The sequence below is a fragment of the Sylvia atricapilla genome, chromosome 23 (genome assembly GCF_009819655.1).
Source record: "Sylvia atricapilla isolate bSylAtr1 chromosome 23, bSylAtr1.pri, whole genome shotgun sequence".
NCBI classification, from domain to species: domain Eukaryota; kingdom Metazoa; phylum Chordata; class Aves; order Passeriformes; family Sylviidae; genus Sylvia; species Sylvia atricapilla.
The window spans coordinates 666,243-688,272 of NC_089162.1; the positions used below are offsets into that span (position 1 = coordinate 666,243).

The 22,030-nt window shown below is 49.4% G+C and overlaps 1 protein-coding gene across 1 annotated transcript; it reads left to right on the forward strand.

The window, feature by feature from the left end:
* The first annotated feature begins 947 nt into the window (after window positions 1–947).
* KCNJ1 (potassium inwardly rectifying channel subfamily J member 1) lies at window positions 948–19,122 on the forward strand. The gene is made up of 3 exons (XM_066334677.1): window positions 948–1,058; window positions 2,832–2,902; window positions 15,449–19,122. Exon 3 carries the CDS (start codon window positions 15,468–15,470, stop codon window positions 16,581–16,583), a length of 1,116 nt encoding a protein of 371 aa, XP_066190774.1. The 5' UTR covers window positions 948–1,058; window positions 2,832–2,902; window positions 15,449–15,467; the 3' UTR covers window positions 16,584–19,122.
* Window positions 19,123–22,030: the final 2,908 nt, after the last annotated feature.

Consider the following 22,030-nt stretch of genomic DNA (forward strand, 5'->3'; position numbering starts at 1 on the left):
TCTGCTTATGGATGGCACCTCTACAGAGCAGTGCAGCCTTGGACACCTGTCTGAGAGGGAGGGGATACCTCGTGGGCATGAGGGCAGCCAGAACTGGCATTGTCAGACACCTTGTTTCTGTGTGTCTGCAGGTGAGTGGGATGATCCCAGGCCTCTTGGTCCCTCAGGATGCAGAGGACTGAGAACTACAAAAGACAGACATTTCTTTAAGCTCCAAGGTGACAGCAGTGCAGAGAGAGAGAGAGACAGCAGCCTAGGTGAGGTCACTCCTGCTGCCCCACAGCAGTGGGGTCACTCCTGCAGCCCCACAGCAGGGGGGTCACTCCTGCAGCCTCAGTGAGGTCACTCCTGCAGCCCCGCAGCAGTGGGGTCACTCCTGCAGCCCCACAGCAGGGGGGTCACTCCTGCAGCCTCGGTGAGGTCAGTCGTGCAGCACTCCCTCTGCAAAGGGCTCAGATAGACTCAGGGGTTCAGCTCAGATCTGGGGGATGAGTTAGATCAGGAGTTTGGGCAAGGCCACAGCCAGCTCACGGAGTTCATCCCCATTAGATCAGGCTGCAGAGGGATCTGCAGCATATGGGGAGCATCAAGAGGCACCTGGTTCTCTCCCAAACCATCTCCCCAAGCAAAGAGCCCACAGGTGACCAAGGCACTGGTGCTGTTCCTGTGCTGGGGGGGGTGGGACACAAGACCCAGGTGTTGGTGGAAGCAGCAGTACCATCAGCTCCTGCAGGTAATGCTGCATTACGTTTTAACTCTGGCAGCACAGCTCTTCCATCCATTGCTGACTTTCCATCCATGCTGCAGCCCATTCCCCTGCCTTCCACATGCCCCGTACAGATGAGTCCCAGCATTAATGAGCCATTGCATACAGATGAGCTGGCAGCCAGTCTGAGCTGCCACAGCCACACATAAAAGGCAAGGAGGGCCTTGGGCTCTCTTCCTTTGATGCAGGAGCTGCTGGACCCAAGTTCCGTGGAGGTTCCCTGCTCTGGGGGACACGGGCAGCTCCTCTCCCGTCTCCCTCCTGCAGGCACTTGCACTGGGTAAGACACAAGGTAAGGGGCTCTCTTCTACTGTCTCCCTGCCATATTTCCCTAGAGATTGTCTCTTCTGTCTCCTTGCACAAATTTGCCATGTCAGGACTACAGCAGGGGAACCAAAAAAATCCTTTTGTTTCGTGGAATAGCATTTGTGAATTCTGGTGTGCCTTGTCACTGGCTCACCTCTCCTTGGGCAGTCCTTTGCCAGTTCTCTGCCTCCATTTCTGCTCCCACTAAGCAGCTACTGAAGAGAACACTGCCAAGAAAATCTCTGCATCTGCTGGAGTCACCTCAGACACTGAGTGCAGATGATGGCAATTCGGGGATTGCTCCTCTCTGGGGATGCTGAAAGGATTTCTGACAGCGACATGGGGCTAGAAGGGCTAAACCTCAGCTCTGTGAAAAACTGGGGTGGGATGAGCTGGTACAAGCTCAGAGCATGTTAGATTTGTGGGGGAACTACCAGCATTGCTGTTCAACCCTCTGTTAACAGCAGCCACCTGGTTCTTCAGAGTGACTTAAGTAATGTCAGAGTAACTGAAGGGCTAATTTGGTGTGTGTAAGTGGACAGTTAACGAGCATCAGCTCAGGGTTCCCACAGCCTACCTGAACTAGGAGGTGTTTCAGTTCCCCAGGACCAACAGCTCAGAGCAGAAGTTCCCCCAGCTCAGGAGATGCTCAGAGCTCCAGGGAACAAGGTTCTCAAAACTTCTGAAGTTAAAAAAAGTAACCACCCTTAAATTATCTTCCATTTTGGGCATGACAACATGTAGTGTGTGGTTCACTTCCTTAATCTCACAGTCAATTGCTTTTCTCAATGCCTAGAAACATCAGCAGGGAAAGAGAAAAATCTGCATATGTGTTAGTAATAAATTTAAAAATCAGGGCATACCACTTAAGGGTTGACTTGTCAGAAAATGGTAATTAAAAGTGTTCCAGCTGACAGTGCTGCTTTAATGAATTATTAGTAATGTTCTCAGAGAACATTTGATGAAATACACCATAAGAGCTCTTGCTTAAACAAACCAATTTTCTGCATCATGCAACTTCAGTGCACAAGAGGGGGGAAATCTCCCTTATAGAATTACAAAAATTGCCAGGTAATGGTTTGAATGATCATGAAGGAACAAGTGGCCATTTGTACTTGGCCTGTATGTCCTATACCACACACTTTTTCCATAGGCACTTAGCTGAGAGCTGCCCTTCTTGAATCAAACTCTATCCCGAAAGCCCAAAGAGGTGCAGTATAAGAGCTTCTCACAGTTCCAGGTGTTCTCCATGGGCAGTATTCCTGAGACAGGGACAGAGCTGTGATCCTGATCGCAGCCTGAGCTGCTGGATCCCACCAGGCAGCGCAGAGCACATGAGTGAGGAGCTGCAGGTGGCTGCAGAGGGCATGGAACTCTAGGGCTTTTAGGACTCTAGGACTCTTTGAGTACCTAAATCAATAGTCCAGTGGCTCTTTGTGTCTTTTACTGCTTGGCATCTCCTACAGCTCCTGCAGGAGGTCCTTAATTCCAGAAAGAACCAAGGTTGGCAAGGAGACATTGAGGGGAAGGCATGTGGAGACTTAACACAGCCCTGCTTAGTGGGAGCCATGTGTGGAGTGGGAAAGGAGGAGGACAAAGGGCACTAAGTCTTAATCGTGGATTTGTGTTTGGATGTGAAGGAGATGGTGGTGGGAGGTGGGGAGACAGGTGGGAGTGAGAGGGAAAATCTCTCATTTTCTTGCCATGGGATTCTTGGTGGGTTCCAGCTCCATCCAGATTTGTTGTTTGTCCTTGACAGGAGAAATGTAAAAGTGCAGCTCTGGGAATTCACCTGTCTGGCAGAAGACCTGTGGACCCACCCCTGCCCTGGTGAGCAGTACATCCTGGGGAACTGCAGGGTTCTTTCAGGGGTGGTGGTGGGAAGGACACTGCCCAAGAGGAGTTCAGAGTCCAGAGGGCTGTTGTGGGTTCAGCAGCTCACCTCAGCCCCCTTGTGACCAAGGCACATCCCTAAATTTCTGGATTACAGTAGGAATGAGGGCAGTTTGATTCAGGAATAGCTTCCTATTCCCAGCCAGGAGTGCCTGCTGTGTGTTCCCTGGGCACACAGTCCCAAAGCTGCACCAGCACCACACACCCTGCCTGGACTGCAGCTCAGCCTGCCCGCGAGAAAAGGAGCTTTAGAGCTCAGGTCCAGTGCTCTGGGTGCCCCCAGAGAACTTGAGGAGTCCTGTCCCCAGAGCAGGAGCTGGGAGCAGCACGGGGCTGATGAGGGCACACCTTCCCTGCTGAGCCTCACTCAGGTAAGGCTTTGTTCCCTTCTCGCTTTCACCGCGGTGGTGGTTTGAAATAGCTTGGGGTTTGTTGAGGAGGAAAGCAGAGCTGGGATGTGGGAACCAGCTTCCTCTGCAGCATTCCATGAGAAAGGCAAGGGAATTTCCCTTGGCTCAGGCTTTAATAAACTCTCCCAAGCACTTTCTGTGCTGTGGGCAGAACTGTGCACGGAGGAGCCCAGAGTGGGTAACAACAGCCAGGTGCTGCTTGAAGCCCTTGGAATGCCCATCCCAAAGGGAAAACCAGCCAGTGATACAAGTGACATACACAGAGCTGCTGCCACCCTGTGTGGATGTTTGTTAATATGGAGAGCGGTCCATCTCACTTCCCTTTTTTTGGTTTAAATTTGGGGGCTGTGTCTAATCTTGTCACCCTGGGTGAGAGGATACGCCCTGAAGAGCAGCTCCTTCAGCCCTCGAACATAAACTGCAGCTCTTAAACGAGCTGCCTGGACTCTTCAAACATTTGAAAGGGTAAAGTGAGGTGAGAGTAAATCCTTCGTGGGTTTTGCACCACTTTAGTAGAACTCTGAAAAGCTCAAATAACATCCCGAGTTTTGCTGCATAATTGAATCCTACATGAAGTGGCACAACTGATACAATATTTTTTAAAGCTCATTAATGGCTGAGGTCAGCGCTTCAGTTTTGCAAGTAATTGAGTCCCAGGTTCAACTTAGAACAACTAAGTTGCTCTTAGACTTAGAACAACTAATTTAGCCTCAGGTTCAACTTCTTGACAGAAGAAGAAACTTAAAACAGGAATCTTGGTGCTTAGAACTGATTGTGTAGCTGATGATCCAGGGAAGTTTGATGCAATTCACTTTGAAATGCCAGTTTCTGGGAACTGAGAGGAATTCTGAGGCACCGGAGTTGCTTGAATGAGTTCCCTCAGGTTGGTGGAATGAATCAGCAGCATAGAAAATTCCATCAGGATTTAAGCTCCTAAATGAGTGGGAGGGATGTGAGATGCCTGGACAGGTTAAGCCGTTTTTGCCTGGAAATGAAACAGTGGGATATACGTGAAGGAAGTCCAAGAGGTCAACGTTGCTCTCGCTTTTCTGTCTGCTTCTGTCTGGAACATAAGGACCTCCTGCAGGAACTGCATCAGGTGCTGAACAATAAGAGACAGAAAGGATCACTGGGCACTTGGTGATGGTGTAATTTAAATACAAAGCCTTGCACAGTGTGGGAGCTCATCATAAATCTAAACTTAAGACTTTAATTTGCAAAAGGATCTGCAAATCAGCTTTATATTTGCCCCCCTCCAAAAGCCATTGTGTGTTCCCTCTGTTTCACTCCTTGCTGAGAACATTGAGATAGACACACAGAACTTTTTTCCTTCACAGATAATAAACAGGTGCCTGCCAATATAGAAGTGGGGCATCTCTTATTGAGACTCTCCTAAAATCTGGCTCCATCCCAAGACTGACTACAGCAAGCTGAGGCTGTCACCAGTCCACAGCTCCACACTCAAGAGCTCTCAAAACTTTGCAGTCATTGAATTTATCCACCCAAGCCCCTCATTCCTCTTCCATTTTATGAGCAGATGGGGAAACAGGCACAAAGAGGAGAATATTTGTCCCATAGTACACACACGCAAAAAAAAAAAAAAAAAAAAAAAAAAAAGGAAAGTTGGGAATTCAGTTCAGCTATTTGGACTCTGACTAATGCTTTATCACTTGACTGCACTTCCTAGGTCCTGCAGCCAAAAGCCCTTTGATTAGGACAGATTAGTTTGGGTTTGGGTTAAGACAGAATCTGCTCCCTAAGTTTACTCCTTGCTGTGAAATAGCAAGGAATGAATGTACTGAATGCTGGTATCTGACCTTGGTAATAAGTTGATTTAATTGGATTTGATTTTTCAAATGTAACATCTCAAGTCAGCCATAAACTCTGGAATTAGCATAGCACATCTCAGCACAGGAGAGATTTTCAAGCGGCAGAAGGAGATGAAGTCCGTGCCCAATGAATTTCAAATTACACTGAGGATGAACTCAGCCATATGCATGTCAAACCCAAATTGTGCAGGCTCTGAGTGCAGCAGGCAGCACAGTTATTAATGGCTTACATTTGCTATTAGGAATGCAAAGTAGCTGTTCTGCACCCAGTTTGTTCTGACGTCTCCTCACATCAGTGACCCATGTGACGGGTCAATAATTCACTCCGTGCACTCTGCAAGCCAAGAATGTCTTGCAAGTCAATTACACTCATAGAAATAATTAGAAGCACAAAAGTAACTGTAGGATTGGGATAGAAAAAGCCTTGCTAGTGAAATATGACATATCCCAGGCAAAGCAGAGTGTTCCTGCCTTTAGATCTGCAGCTTGTGCTCCCCAGCACCTTCCAAGGGCACTGAGCATGCCCCTGACAGCAGGAAAGGGAGGAAAAAGGGGCAATTTTCAGTGCCAGTATTTCAGGGAGTAATCAGGTTCCCGTGTAACTAAAAGCTATTTTCTTTCTGCAGGAGATGTATAAAAAAAGTAGGACGTTAGGCAAATAGCTGCCTGCTGACTGATCCTCAAAATTGTTCCTGAAATTTGTTTAGCTCCCATGGTATTAAATTGTAATAAATCCCAGGAACATTTTGACCAATCTGCTGGGCACAAGCAGACTCTAATCCAGATGGACAAAATCTGCTTTATCAGAGCCTGTACCAGGTAAATGCCTTTACCAGCTCTGAGTTCAGCTGGGAAGTTCTGAAGTCAGGCTTCTCACAGCCCGAATCCTGGGCTGAGTGTAAAGGCCCTGGCAGAGGCTGCAGGCTGTGCTCTGCACCCCTGGCATTAGGGCTCTTTTCCACACCGTGGGCTAGGAGCCAGGGGGACTTGAGGGATGGAAATTGCTGAGGTGAGGTTGGAATGAGACTAGATGTTGTTGAAAATCATGTGAATCAGGCCTCAGGAGCCAGGGACAGGTTGAAACCCATCAGTCCCAGTCTGGAGCACACGTGATGGGCAGGAATCTTCCCAGCCATGGTGTCTGATGTGTCATTGTGCAGCCTGGGCTGGTCCAAGGTGGAGCATCCCTCTGCCAGGGAGTTGCTCCACCTCAGGAGAGCAGGACCAGGGAGCCACAGGGGAGCAGGGACAATCAACAGCTAGTGGCTGTGTGCTTCACTGTCAGCTCAGCTTGTCACGGGGCGGACACTTAAAGGAAATTCATAGGGCAGAAAACCTCTATTATCCAAAGGAAAAGTGCATCTCTTCAGGAAGGTGATGAATCCTTTCCCTTTTGAGCAATCCAGTGGTTTCTTTCCTTTCTGGACGCACAGTGAGAATTCAGAGGTTGCATTCTGCCCCCCAAGTGCTCCCATCCCCTGTGGTGCCACTGCTGCCCACCTGCCTTTGACTGCAGGTATCAGGAAGGGCTTTTATGCTTCTGAGGTAAAAGCTGCAGTGCAAAGTGTCTGTTGATGGAGAGCAAGTGTGGAATGACGTTCCTTTCACCACATCTTCTGGGGAAGTGCAGAATGAGAGGCAGGACACAGAGGAACTGAGCACACCATCATGGAGCAGAGGGTGTGTTCACATTCCTGTTGAAGAGAAACTGATCCTGGTACAGAAATTCAGGAAACAAGGACAACTTGACTGCAAAACAAAGCTAAAGCCAAGGAGCAGCAGAGCCAGGAACAGACAGAACAAGAGTAGAAGGACTAAGTAGAAAAGCCCGCTGCAAACGACGTATTTGTGGGATTTACTATGAGAGCACTGTTACTTAATGAAGGGGATGAGGGGTGCTAAGTAATGAGCTGCACAGACCTCAGGCAGCCTTTAATCCCTGGCAAGTGAGGCGGGCAGAGCTGGGAAATGCTTCTCACACAGTTCAGCGATGTAAATGATCCAAGGGAAGAGCTCCACACACACTTTGATCTTGAGAGAAAGCCCTCCTCACTTCGTTCTGTGTTTACATGAAGAAAGGGATAAAATGTAAAAGAACTGCCTTCTGTGGGGAACAAATAGCAATAAACTCTATTTATAGCACACCAGTGCTCTGGAAAGATCTCGGAATCCCTGAGAGCCGTGCCCAGGGATCGCTGCAGTCACTGCTGAAGCAGCTGTAGTGATCCAGCAGGGCAGGGCAGAGAGTGCTGGGCAGTAAAGTAACACCTGCTGAAACCCCGGCCTCGGCCTTAAAATAGCCTCACAGTTGCATGTAAAGTAGAGAAATGATTCTTATTTCCTTTGCAGACAGGGAGCAGGAGTTAGAGATGGAAACATCTGAGCCCACAGGGTCAGGGCCCCAGCTCAACAAGTGCCGTTTCCAGGCCAGTGAATCCTCCCATGAGCCATCTCAGGGGGCTGGGGTGTGCAACCATCACCTATCACATCCTACTGTACATCTCCAAGTGTTCCCTTTCCAATCCTGCTGCCTGGGAGGTGCTCAGGGGCTGGCATTCCCAACGGAATCCTGGCAAAGCAGGGCTTGAGTCTGGCTGCTCCAGCCCCGTGTGACAGCCCTCTCTGCTCTGCTGGGGCTATTGGCACCAGACCAGCACAGGGGCAGTTTGGCTAGTTTAGAAACCAAAGTCACCTTGATAAGCACCAAAGGCTGGGCTGCTGGAATTACAGCCTAAGGTGAGGACAGTGCTCTTCACATTCCATGGAAATATTCCCTGGCTGACTGGGTTTTCCTGGAGCTGTAAGCAGGGAAGGGATGGCAGCAGAGCAGTGATCCCCAGGGTGGCATTCTCACCAGGGCCACCAGCAGCTTTTTGGACTCTGCATCCTAAAAACACAGAGCAGCTCTTTGTGCTGCAGTCCCACACAGGGTCGGGGTTTATTTGCCTTTCCTTTACCCTCCTCAGGCTCACACACAGGAGTATCCCCAGAGCACATCAAATCTGCCCCCAAAGATGCAGTTTGGCCGTGGCTGGGCCAGGCTCTTGGGTGAGTTCTGAGGTCCCCTTTACCGTGTCTCTGCTCCAGAGCTGGAATTTGCTGCTCTCTGAACTACCACGGGGAGAGTTTCTGTCACACAACGTTGGCTCTCTTGTTTCTGTCCTTGTGCAGAGCCCAGGCACGGGAGCTGCAATGCTCCCGAGAACCTCTTCCCAGCCCACTGAGGTCCCCAGTGCCGAGTTCTCTGTCCCCACCCCTAGAGCTGGGGGCTGTCATGGGCAGAACCACGGCAATATCAGCTTAAATTCACTGGCACTTTGGAAAGAAAGCCAAAGAAAGCCACAAACTCTGTACAGGAGCAGAGCTTTATCTGACAAGTCAATGCTGGGTGCTGAGGTATCCTGACAGCAGAGCAGGGTTACATCTGTCAGGGCTCACAGGTGGCTTTGCCTTAGCAAAGTCTGTCCCCTGCTGTGTCCCCAAGCCCAGAACCAGCTGCCTTTGGGCTCCTGCGGTAACCGGGGACTGACACTTGACATTGCCAGCCCGGAGAAACAAAACGGGAGTTAATGATTCAACCCCTTAAATGCCTCAGCAAAGGACACCAAAACGGGGAATGTGCAGAATCGGCTCACATGACTCTGCCCATTTCCCCCGTGGCTTTTCGGGGGTGTTTATGCAGCATTTGCCTTCCAGCCCTCACTGCTGAGGGTTCACTGCATTCAGATAAATTCCACATGTCCAGGTGAGAACCCATTTCCATCTGCCCTTCTCACACATTCACAGGGCAGTGCCTTCGTCTGGCAACCCAGAGCAGAAGTAACCACACAAAACCTGCCTTTTTCCATTAAGAAATTCAGCTAAAAGCAAAAGGCTTTATGTTCAAGGCTTCTCAGCCCATCAAAATCAATTCTCTTAAAGTAGAACACAAATCTAGTACAACAGTGGGGGTGAGCTAAATCTCTAATTTTTTTTTCTTGTGCAAGCACAACATGTCACACACAACTCTACTACAGTGAGAATTATTTGTTTGGAATTTTTTTGCCAAATTAAAAATCCCAATATATATAACTTGCTTGTGAAATTGTCTCTCCTAGACAGCAATTTCCTACTAAACCATGAATATTTTCAGTGGAAACCTATTTGCCTGAAAATAGAAAAAAGTTCTGTTGAGAAATCCTGCTGGAAAGACAGCTCAGCTCCCAGCTCTCTGTTGCCCAGAGGCAGCATCCCAGCGTGGCTGCACCCTGAGCTGGTGCCTGGGAATTCTCTGTCCCAGCAGAAGGTGCAGCGGGAGGTTCAGTCCAAGCCATGGAATTAGCCTGGCACTGCAAAAATCTCCAATAATGATGTTTTCTCTGGTGCCTGTGAAGTGGTTGTTGCTGAATGCTGGCAGATGGTTTTGTGCAGCCAGAGGTGTTTCCAAGTGCCACATTCCCAGGGGCGCCATGGGCCAGGACACGAGGAAATGCTGCTTCTGGTCCCCCACCAAGCCCTTCCCAGTGTTTAACTCTCCCCCAGCAAATGCAGCCCTGGACTAATTTATGTGCAGCACTAATTACAGTATTATTGATTGCTAACAATGACAGTAATGTCTTTATTGCTGTAAATCCTTTATTTATACATCTGAGGTAAATATTTTAGCCTTTGAAGACCCCAAATACCCCTAAGCTTTCAGAAAACAAGATTTGCTTGAGTCCCAGTGCTGTAATGCCTGTTCTTTCATTTATTCACTGGCCTATGTTCCCATGAGGGAATTATTTCTTCCCCTCAGCTTTGTGGGAGGCACTGCAGCCCCTCCTTTCAAACCATGTGTACAGGGCACAACATTCCTGGGTGGAATTAGTGACTGTTATCACAGAAATATGATTGAAAGGTGGCCAAGGGGAACCCAAGTCACACTGGGGCTGCTCAGCAGCAGCACATCCCTTGCCAAACCCTACAAAGCAGTGTGAAGCCCAGTGAGAAGATCTCGTGTAAGGCAGAGGGGCAGAAGCCCTGGCAGGGCAGGGCAGGGCAGGGCAGCACTTCTGAGGTGACTGAGCCCCTTGAGCAGCCAACTGCTCCTGTAGAGCCCCTACATCCCACATGTCACAGCTGGCGTGGTTCAGTTCCTAAAAGCCAGGACATGAGGAGGGGAAGGGAGGGGACAGTGCAAGTCCTGGTTGTGTCCCCGCTGGGCTGGGCCAGTCCTGCTTCATGCGGCTCTGAGACAGGAGGAGGAAACCTCCCCTCTTCTCCCGTCTAAGGGGGCAGTTTGGCACTCCAGGGATTTCTTCACTGGGATGCTCACACAGAGCTGTGCTCACACAGAAATCTGGGACAGGACACGCCTCTTCCAAGGATGTTCCTTTTCCCCAGTGGACCTTCTGGACTGATTCCCACCCCCCAGGCAGGCATCCCTCTGCCTCTCCTGCATGGAAAAGGGCAGCTCGGGCACCTCACAGGAATTCTGTTGAGCAGGAGAGAGAGCAAGGCAGGGAATAAGATCCTTTGGGGTATCCACTTGAAATTCCACTTGGGCTTTAGGCAAACGCAGTCGCTGGGGCTGGAGCTGTGACAAGACTCCAGCTTAGCACTGAGCCGGATGGAAGGATCACATTTCCCACATGGAACTGGCATTTCAGGCAGCACTCCGGAGGCACAGCCACAGTGCTCAGTGCTCCAAGCTGCTGCCAGGGATAAATATTCCAGGGTGGCATTGCCAGGGCCAAGAAGGAACCTTGCCAGTGCCAGCACGTCTGGTCCCTTGACAGATGTGTTCCTCAGGAGGATGCTCAGAGGATGGTTTAAATCAGGTTCTGTACAGACAGACCCCAAAGCACACTGGCTGCTTTAGGGCCCTTAGATTTGCTTCACTTACAGTTGTTTCAGCTTTCTGTGACAGTCCTTGATTCTGATTTTGATACAAGCAACGAGACAGAATGATGCAACTGCTATCCTCTCCCAACAGGCCCAATCCTGCTTCATCCTATCCCATCCCATCCCATCCCATCCCAACAGGGTTATTCCTGCTCTCCCCAGGGCGGCTGACAAAGGGCAAATGAGCTCTCCTCCCCAAAGGGCTTGGTAGTGAAGCAGCCAGCAGATAATACATCATGAGAGTAAGTGTTAGAGTTTGCTATTCTAATAAAAATGGATTTGATAAGGTATTAGGAATTGGATATTTCCCATACTTTATTCAGAGAAAGTTCAACAAAAAGAAAAATACAGAAAAGGACTGAAAGAAGATCAGAATTTTGCAAAGAACTGAACAGGACTGAAAAAAATGATCCTTTAACTCTGTATCCCCTTTCTTTTACCTAAGCTGCTTAGAACTTCCTCTGAATCCCTGACAAAGATGTATTTCTACAGCAGGCTGCAGGCTCAGCGAGCTGCTCTGTCTCCCCCTAATGATCCCTTTGTGCCAGCTTGGCTCCCACACCCACTGCTGCCAGGGAGGGAATGAGTTTGGAGCCTCAGACACCAGAACTTCAGGGAAAAAGCAGGAGATAGAGCCTTGTTCCTGTCAGGCCCCCATCAAACCTTCAACACCTTTTCCGTCCTTCCCCCTCTGATCTCCTCAAGGGCTGCACGTGGCTGGGATTAAAGCCAATTCCCTGGACTGAAATTTACCCAAGGAACAATTGAATGTGGTTATCCCCCACATCCAAAATTTTTCAAAACAGGCCAGTGAAAGGAAGAAAGAGCAAAGAGAAGCACTCAGTAACATTCCTGAGGGAGCAGAGGAACTCCATGTGCTCAGGAGCTGCAGGGGTTGGTGTTATCCACTCGCAGGGCTGCGGAGAACAGGCAGAAATACAGGTGACAGCTCTCAGATATTTGGAGCTTGGAAAGCTGAGAATGGAAACATGAAAGATTCCTCTTCCTCTTGTGATCACTGGGAAATACAAGACTGGGCCAGGAAAGTGGGACCTCCTTGTTTTCACAGCTATCCTGTGTCATGTTCATTCATTTTTTATTGAGGAATGTCCCCCTGTGCAGGAACTGGAGCAGTGCACCCTCTATAAGCATTTCATGCCTGGGGACAGCAGCACCCTCCCCAAATCCCACAGCACAGAATTCCACACTACAGACAGACAGCAGGGCCCTGTTCATTTGGGCCCAACAGGAAACACATCCTGGCAAACATTAGCTAGGATGTAGTCGGCCACCTTTGCTGATTTGAATTAAAAGGCCTTTAATTGCTGTATTATATAACTTGCTTTATGTAATCTTCTCCAGACACTTGGTGCCATACTCACAGCATGCTTATCCAGGAGGGAATGTTTCTCCCGCTGAAGCAAATCAACACATTTCAGCTGTGTGTGAGGACAAGGCATTTGTTGAAAGGAGAATTCCTTTGTCATCCTGCCTGAGGAGAGGTGTAATTCTTCTGCCTCTTTGATCTGCTTGAGGGTAGCTTAAGCAGGGCTTGTAAAGGAGCCTCAGAAGAGGCCATGGACGATTTAAAGAGGCAGGAGAAGAATGGTGGAGCTGGGGACCTGTTTTCAAGGATCCAGGCTGAGCATCTTGCTCACAGCTCTTCTGTGGTTGTTATCTGTTCAATTCCATGTCCAGATCCTCACTCAAATTCCAGGAGATTTCCAGTGGAGGCTGGATGAGAACTGTGATAGTAATTTATCATGATCCCTGCTGGGAGGACATGGGCAGATTAGAAACCAGAATTCCTGCAGATTTCTCCCCTTCACACCTATTCCCTGAAGTTAGAAGCCCCTCTATGCCTAAGGAGCTCATGAGCAGCTCACATTGTACAAGGTGAGGCATCTCAAAATTTCACCCTGCCCTTCTGGTAAAGCTGATGTTCACATTCCTGCAGAAAAGGACAAAATGAACACAAGGGCCAGCTGAAGTTGGGTGCTTTTGCACAGTAAGTCTAAACCCTGGAAAATTTCTTGGAATAATTTGTTACACAGGAATATTTCATTTCTGCTCAAACTATGCATTAGCACGGACATATTAAAAGTGCGTCAGGAAAATAAAACTTGAGAATTGTTCAGGGAAGTGTGACCTCATTCCCCTTTCCTCCAATACAGGCTTAAAGTTTAACCTCTGTCAGCTCCATTTGCAACCAATAAATTCAACAGCAAAAAGGTGAAAAGGCACAGTACAAAGTGACCTTCATTTTTTTCTTTTATTAAGCAGGGGAGGAAGGTGATTCAGTCGTAGTGCAGAAAGAAGGCAGCTGTAGGAGACACAGAAATAAGTTTATTCTTAGGGCTGCTGATACTAACAAGGGCATTAAATAATGGAATTACTTCTGGCTTTACAAAATTCAATTAATTTGTACTTAGACTCTGTCCTTGATAATTTAATATTTTCTCTTTGCTACTGATCGACAAATGTGAAGGTGTTTTCTGATGCCTGTAACTGGGTCCAATGGGAGGATTTCTGCTTTAGCCAGCTGAGACATCAGGCAGCTTCTCTCAGTTAATATTACAGGGTAAAGGGACATTGCCAAACAGCAGTTCTTGACTTCATAAAGCTGTTGGAGTTGCAGGGGGAGTCTCAGAGGGGGCACCTGGTCCTCTCCTGTGTCAGCTGTACAACTGGCACACTCCAATGTTTAAATGGACAAATTTCAGTGTTAAATGAGACCATTTTCACAATAAACCCCCACTAGTGTCTATTGGCTCTCTTGGGATTATCCTCATTTTGGATATATGAAATTAGAGCCTAGGAGAGGTAAACAGCTCTTGCCACAAATACTTAAGCACACGAAATCGAGCAAAATTTGGGCAGTCCACTTGCCATGAATTTGTGCCCAAACATTTTGCTGCTGACCAAAAGGAAGCCTGGGTGGGCTGGTGATAGGAGGAAGGTTTGTGATAAGGGTGTAGCATCTTTAGCTTGCTCTAAAAAAGTCATTCCTAAGGCTTGTTTTACTGTCCCTTCCTCTTGGGAAGGTAAAGTAACAATAGAAACACAAAGCCCTCAACATCTGATTCCAGGTGCACTCACAGGTTTTCCAAAGGAAGCATCCCCGTGGCAGCTGCAGGAACCTCAAACCTGTGTGGCTGGGGATTCTCCTCCTCAGAGAGCAGCAGGCTCAGAACACCCCTATGTCAGCACTGGGAATATTTTCCCCTCAAGTTCTTACGTTGTTCAGAAGCTGCAGCATTTTGCCCCAGGACACATGATCACAGCACACAGCTCGTTCAGCCACTCGGGAAGGATTTTGTTCAACAAAAGCTAAATAAAAAGGCAAACATGGGTTGTGGCCAGGCTCACTGTGCACTCTGGCAACCAAATACTTATTATGCTTCAAGGCTGATAAATTCAGAAATCAATTATTTTGAAGAACTCCTAAGTTTTGGGTCAAAATCAGGCCCTAGGATGGTCTGTGAACATCCCAGGCAGTGTCTGACTCTGCAGTGCATCAGGCTCTCCCCAAACCTGTGTGTCTGAGTAACTCCAAAACTGGGAATTTTTCAGATGTAGGTTGATCCAAATTGCAGTCTGAACACATCTGTAGCAGTTTCTCCATCAATGACTCTTATTCCCTGAGCCTCTTTTTGACAGGGTCAGTCATAAAGGACAAAATAAGAGGGATAGAGAGCTACACTTTCCTTTAAAGGATCAGGTTTCAGGATTCAGAAACCCATTCTTAGTCTTAGCATCACCTTTGTGATGAGTAAATACCCAAATTTTCCTGCTGGAGTTTAATTTTTCTTTTGTTCTCGTTTAATAATCCTATTTGAGATACTTGTGTGACTCCAGGGTCTGAATTCACACCTCCAAACCTCGTCTCTAACCACACTAAAAATAACTGTGTATCTGGCTTAATAATGCCTTCTGCATCTGCTCCCCTTTGTCCCTAAATTTGCTATCCACATTTCATCCAGGGTCTCCTAATGTGACATACACACAAAACTGCATCAACAGACCAGGATTCATCTCCTAAAAGGCAAAAAGGTCTCCAAACCCAGCAGTTTTCCCCACACGTGCTCACGGTGGAGTTATTGCTGCTCACTTACACAGCTGAGCACAGGACAATATTAACACTTGACTGACTCAGAGTTTATTGAGCAAGCCTAAATGATTGTTTTTTGCTGGAATGCTCCTTAGGCAAGGAACTCTGAGTTTCCTCAGCAGCTTACTGGAACTCTTCCCCACCAACTGTGGGAAAAAATTACAAATTATATAACTTCATCCTAAACAAGTGTCTTGAGCATGTGTCAGAGTTTCCCCCCGGCCTGCAGGTGGAGGTTAAACCCCCCTGGTTGTTGTTTCTCGCCCCGCAGAGCCCTGTCAGCAGCAGGGATGTTCAGCTACCTCCGGGAACGCTTCAGCAGCCACCTCCGGGAGCGCAGCCGGCGCCGGGCCAGGCTCGTCTCCAAGGACGGCAGGTGCAACATCGAGTTTGGCAACGTGGAACAGTCCAGGTTTGTCTTCCTGATTGACATATGGACAACCATCCTGGACCTCAGGTGGAGGTACAAGATGACCATCTTCATCTCCGCCTTCCTGGGCAGCTGGTTCCTGTTTGGGCTGCTCTGGTACGTCGTGGCCTACATCCACAAAGACCTGCCCGAGTTCAACCCCTCCATCAACCACACCCCCTGCGTGGAGAACATCAACGGCCTCACCTCAGCCTTCCTCTTCTCCCTGGAGACCCAGGTGACCATCGGGTACGGCTTCAGGTGTGTCACAGAGCAGTGTGCCACTGCCATCTTCCTGCTCATCTTCCAGTCCATCCTGGGTGTCATCATCAATTCCTTCATGTGTGGGGCCATCCTGGCCAAGATCTCCAGGTCCAAAAACCGAGCCAAGACCATCACGTTCAGCAAGAACGCTGTCATCAGCAAGCGTGGGGGGAAGCTCTGCCTCCTGATCCGCGTGGCCAACCTCCGCAAGAGCCTGCTGATCGGGAGCCACATCTACGGGAAGCTGCTGAAGACCACCATCACCCCCGAGGGGGAGACCATCATCCTGGACCAGGTCAACATCGAATTCGTAGTGGACGCTGGCAACGAGAATCTCTTCTTCATCTCGCCCCTCACCATTTACCACATCATAGACAAGAACAGCCCCTTCTTCCACATGGCAGCAGAAACCCTCCTGCAGCAGGACTTTGAGCTGGTGGTGTTTTTGGATGGCACCGTGGAGGCCACCAGTGCCACCTGCCAGGTGAGGACATCCTACATCCCCGAGGAGGTGCTCTGGGGGTACCGCTTCGCTCCCATCGTGTCCAAGACCAAAGAAGGGAAATACAGAGTGGACTTCCAGAACTTCAGCAAGACGGTGGCCGTGGAGACTCCCCACTGCGCCTTCTGCCTCTACAATGAGAAGGAAGCCAAAGCCAAAGAGAAGAAAGGTTACGACAATCCTGGCTTTGTCTTGTCTGAAGTCAATGAAACCAATGACACAAAAATGTAGTGCCAGCTCTTCATGGGACTGAGTTTTCAGAGAGAATTAAGTCTTGAGAGGATTAATAAATAACTCAGTAAAACAAAATAGAAACACATGTTTGGGTTTTCTCTAACCCAACATTTGTTTTCTCAGAAGCCTCCAATCAAAGAGGAGCAGCATACTGGTGATCACTATTTAACTACACTATATATATTTTATAGAATTTATATTTTTATATCTATGGGACATTTAAGGAAGCTGCTATGTTGGAATGTCCAACTCACCGAAGTTTTCAGGGGCACGCAAAGCTGTTAAAAAGCCTGAAAAGATGGAAAAAAATTTTAGGACGTTAAAGATACACAGCTGCTGAAAAGAGAACGTGAAAAGGCGAGATAGCAGGCAAAGCTAAAGAAACCTAAGAGACTTAGGAGCCAAAACATCATAAAAAATTCTGGTTGCCAAAGTCCTCTATGAAAACAGACTCTCTGGCTCTGGAACTTGAGCACCTTTAAAAGTTCTGAAACAGTTCCTTCCCTCTGTCTTTAGGGCTGGTACAGATGCAGCACAGAGCAGTAAGGGATAGGACAAGCTTAGGAAACAGAGAAGACAGAGTTTGGGCCAAGCTGCAGCATCTCCAACTCCAAAATGTGATTTCTCCTGTCTGAAAGCCTTTGACTCCTTTTAGGGGGAAAGAGTCAAATGGAAATGAAAACTGAAAAAGCAAGGAGAAGTAGAGGCCCACTCTGGGACAAAGGAAATTTTGCAGCTTTTTCCCAACTGTCCCAGCCTTCAGCCAGTCTTCACTGCCCCAGGAGCTGCCTGGATGGGGAACAGGGAAACATTTAAAGACAATTCTCCAGAAAGGTGGGGAGGTGGAGAGCACACTGATTCTTCACACCTGGCAGAAAGCACTCCACTGGGAGAAAGGAAATTCCCAGCTCTGGATGTATCCTTCCAAAAAATCCCCAATGCAAACAGAGATTATCTTCCCCTTTGAAGCACAAAGGTATTGTTCAAACAAAAACACAGCCCAGGAGCCTCCTACCAACATTTGGCTTCAGATTTGGTTCCAAAGTCTTTGTCTCCCCACAGTCAAATGTGCATCTCTACAGAAAACAGGTCCTGCCCAGCAGGAGCTGAGTAGTGTTGAACATTTTCTGGGGATGATTTTTGACATAAATACAACAAGAAGTCTCAATACTTTTTTAGTTAAATTTTAGTTTCTCACAGTCAGGTTTTTCCCCTCAGTTCATCCTGTTACTGGGAGTTCTAGTGGCAGACCAAAGAGCTTTTGGGAACTCTTCCCAGTGATGTAACTCAGCTCATCAATTTTCAATGCTGTGGTAAAATGGAAATAGTGTTAAAAGCTGCTGGACTAAGTGGTTTTAAAAGAAGGGGGGAATTCAGAAGGCCAGATGATGACAAGAGAAAGTTATGCTGCAAATGAGCACAGTGTGAGTATGGAAATCAAACTCTGGGAACCAGGAGTTCCAGTTCCAGGAGTTCCCAGTCCCAGTGTAGTGTGAACTCCTTTCTTGGGTCAGAACAAATCACTTTACTCTGTATCTCCAATTTGCCATCCATAACACAGGACATAAACACTGACATTGTACAGAGAGCAATGTTATGAACAATTATGTCACTAAAGCACTTTGAAAACCAGTTCTCAGCTGTGTCAATCTTTCCTTAGTGCACCACTGTCACACCATTCTCCACCTCTGGATGGAAAGGTCAGCACACAAAGTTCTGCTCTCATCACACATTGCAGCTACTGAAAGTGGCTGCTCCAGAACTGTGAATAGAGAAGCAGGAGTATGACCTTTGAGGTAACTCACAGATACTCCCTGACGTTTTAATTGTGCTGGATTGCAACCTTGCAAACCAACAGTGTAAAAAAATACAGTCCCAATCACCACAGCACCTTAGTGTCCCTCATCTAATCAGCTTGGAAGGACAGTTTTGATCTCCCAAAACAAACATCAAGAAATCAGTGGCCATGTACAGAAATCTCAGAGGGAGGCAGGGAAGTGAAATGATGTGTCCCAGACTGGTCTGAACCAAAAGGCTGCTCCATCCTTCCAGAGCTGCTGCTGCATTTCCTCCCAAGTCTTCCTGTACTGTTCCCTGGGTGTAATGTCCCCAGAAAGTGGCACTCTCAGTGCTCAAGGCTTGCAAGCTACACCTCATACCCCTGGGAGAAGAGATCATCAAGATGCCTTTAATAGCAGCAGAAAAAGTGTCTCCCCTGGACAAAAATAGCAAGTCCAAGGGAGCTCCATTTGGAAGGTCAAACCCAGCTGTGTAATGAGGAGTCAGGGAAGATTCCTACTTTAGGTACTGGTTTGGGATGTTAGTGCTAGTGGCAAAAAATCAGTCAAATATTCTGCGGTGCCTGTCCAAGAGGTGGTGCTCACCCTCCAAAGCTTAGAGGGTCTCTAAACGATGCACTTCCAGGTACTGCCCTTGGAAACCCTCCTCAAAATCCTAAATCTCAACATTCCTCCTGACCCAGCGATGGAACCTTTTGCCCTGTCTCTGCAGGGTGGGCATGAGGATGCGTTGTTCCTTTTCTGAAGTGCCACCGCAGCCCAAACAGGAGCTAGCTGATCCCCCTGCAGTGGTTACCTGGTGTTCCTCCTCCTGACCGTCACACCTGCCTTGAAACCTGCAACACAAGGAGGCTGCACCAGGGGAAGGGTTACAGCGAGGAGTATTTTGGTGTTACTGGAAGGGATCCAGGACCAGAGGAAGTTCAAGGGGATGGATGCTGACAGTGCCATGGCTGAGCGATCAGGCTCTCTTAGAGCAGGATCATACTGGGAGCTGCCTGGGGATCCCAGTGTGAGCCTCCTGCTGGTTGTCACCCCGGGAAGCCCTGCCAGCCCCGCAGCAGCAGCAGATAGAGCTGAGGCTGAGCCCAGCAGCAGCACAACAACGAGTGGAATTTCCTCTGGCTGCCCGTGTCCAGCAAAGCTGTTTGTCACCCAGCAGATAAAGGACCAGCCAGGGAGGAGGTTATCGGGGACAGGCCACTCGGGACACACTCCAGAGGAAAACTATTTTGGGGGCTGTCACCCCTGCTGCCATTAAAAGAAACTTCAGTTAAGAGGATGAAAATAAATATAATCTTGCTGAGCAGATGTGGCTGGAGGGAACCACAGAGCTGATACTGGAAGACAAAGGCCGTGTTCTTCACCCTGACAGGGCTTCACTTCTCCAGCCCTGCTCATGCCTGGCAGGTCCCTGCTCTCTGGGGGTGCCCGTCCTGCCTTTGGGCCTTCCCACAAACTGGGACACGCCATGGAGCTGGCAGCCTGCTCCACACTCTGCAAAGGTCTAAGGAGAAAGTCCTGCCCCTCCAGGAGAGCAAATCAGACCATTCCTGCTGGATTAAGGCCTAAAGGATTTTGCTGGGAAAGCCAAGCAGCCAAGCTTGGGAATAATGTGTCTGCAATAAACTTAATTTATCTTCTCGTTTCGCAAACAACATGTTTCTTCTACTGTATTTATTTTAAACATTCATTCAAGCTGTGCATAATATTTCAATCATTTTGAAATAGATTTACCCTCCTGCTGGCAAATGAATAAGGCATCCTGCTGACTGCTGGAGAAAGGGCCATGAATTAAAATAACTGCTTCTGGTAAACTGACATGTGCTGGTTTGCTGTCTGTCTGCACACATCTCTTGGAGGAACTGGTGAAAAGACATCCCTAAATAATAATAACAACAATAGTAATAACCAAAACCCCCTGGCACACTGTTTAGATGCTCCCTCAGACTTGCACTGCTGGATTGTGGCAGACCACTGCTCACAGGCTGCCACTGAATGCCTGGATAGCTCTTGCCTGTGCACAATTCCCTGGAAACTCTGCTGCTCACCCCGAAACGAGTCAGCTGTGAGTACAGACACAAGTGACACGGTGTCCCATCCACTTCCCTTTCCCCAGGCAAACTGAGGTGGTCATACCCTTGGGAGTTCCCCTGGGAACAGCCAGGATTTTCACCTCATTTTTCCCCCCTAAAATCACCTGCCTTGATCCATGGTGGTGGTGCTGGCCCAGCTCCTGCTTCCCACAGGAGCAGGGAGAAAACACAGCACCAGGCCAGGAATGTGAGCAGACAAGGGGAAGCAGAGAGGGAAACTGTGCAAGTTCCTTAACCCTCTGGTGAATTCTCCTGCTGCAGCTCAGGGAACCTCTGTCACCACCATCTCTGGCCCTAAATCACATTTAACCCTGTGACAGCATCACTGGAACAAGTGAGGAAGGCTGAAGCTCTCTCTGTGGCTGCTCCAATACACAGAAGACACTTCCTGAGGCCAAGCTGACATTCCTGTGGTGGAAGCATCAGCCTGGGGACGCTTGCACTTGAACAAACTCACTGCTGCACATAAATTCTGCCTGCTCAGGGGAGGTGGATGAGCGAGGGGAGGCTGGAGATGAGACAGACTCATTTGGAGGCTCCTTTTTTTTCTTATGCTGCTGGCCAAATTTAGGGACAGAAAGCATAAAGCCCTCGCTCCCCTGGGTAACCACATCCCGACCAGCTGTGCAACATCACCACGTTAATCTGTTGTGACAGGGCAGCACGGAGGCAGGTCGGGATGCTGGGGGGCACAGGGATGCTGGGGGGCACAGAGGGGCACAGGGGTGCCGGGGGGCACAGGGATGCTGGGGGGGCACAGGATCTCTGGGGGCACAGGGGTGCCGGGGGGCACAGGGATGCTGGGGGGCACAGGGATGCTGGGGGGCACAGAGGAGCACAGGGGTGCTGGGGGCACAGGGATGCTGGGGGGTACAGAGGGGCACAGGGATGCCGGGGGGCACAGGATCTCTGGGGGCACAGGGGTGCCGGGGGGCACAGGGATGCTGGGGGGCACAGAGGGGCACAGGGATGCTGGGGGGGCACAGGGATGCTGGGGGGCACAGGATCTCTGGGGGCACAGGGGTGCCGGGGGGCACAGGGATGCTGGGGGGCACAGAGGGGCACAGGGATGCTGGGGGGCACAGAGATGCTGGGGGGCACAGAGGGGCACAGGGATGCTGGGGGGCACAGGGATGCTGGGGGGCACAGGGATGCTGGGGGGCACAAAGGGGCACAGGGATGCTGGGGGGCACAGAGGGGCACAGGGATGCTGGGGGGCACAGGGATGCCGGGGGGCACAGGGATGCTGGGGGCACAGGGATGCTGGGGGGCACAGAGGGGCACAGGGATGCTGGGGGGCACAGGGATGCCGGGGGGCACAGGGATGCTGGGGGGCACAAAGGGGCACAGGGATGCTGGGGGGCACAGAGGGGCACAGGGATGCCGGGGGGCACAGGGATGCTGGGGGGCACAGAGGGGCACAGGGATGCTGGGGACCGTCGGGGACGGGAGTGATGCAGTGATCCCCGCGCTGTTTTCCGAGGCGCTGCCACAGGATGGCACCGCTCCCCTGCGCATCGGCCGCTCCGCAGCCCCAGGCTCCGCACGG

Excerpts from the sequence above, each read along its gene's own strand:
- KCNJ1 (XM_066334677.1), top strand. The coding sequence starts at position 15,468 with ATGTTCAGCTACCTCCGGGAACGCTTCAGCAGCCACCTCCGGGAGCGC.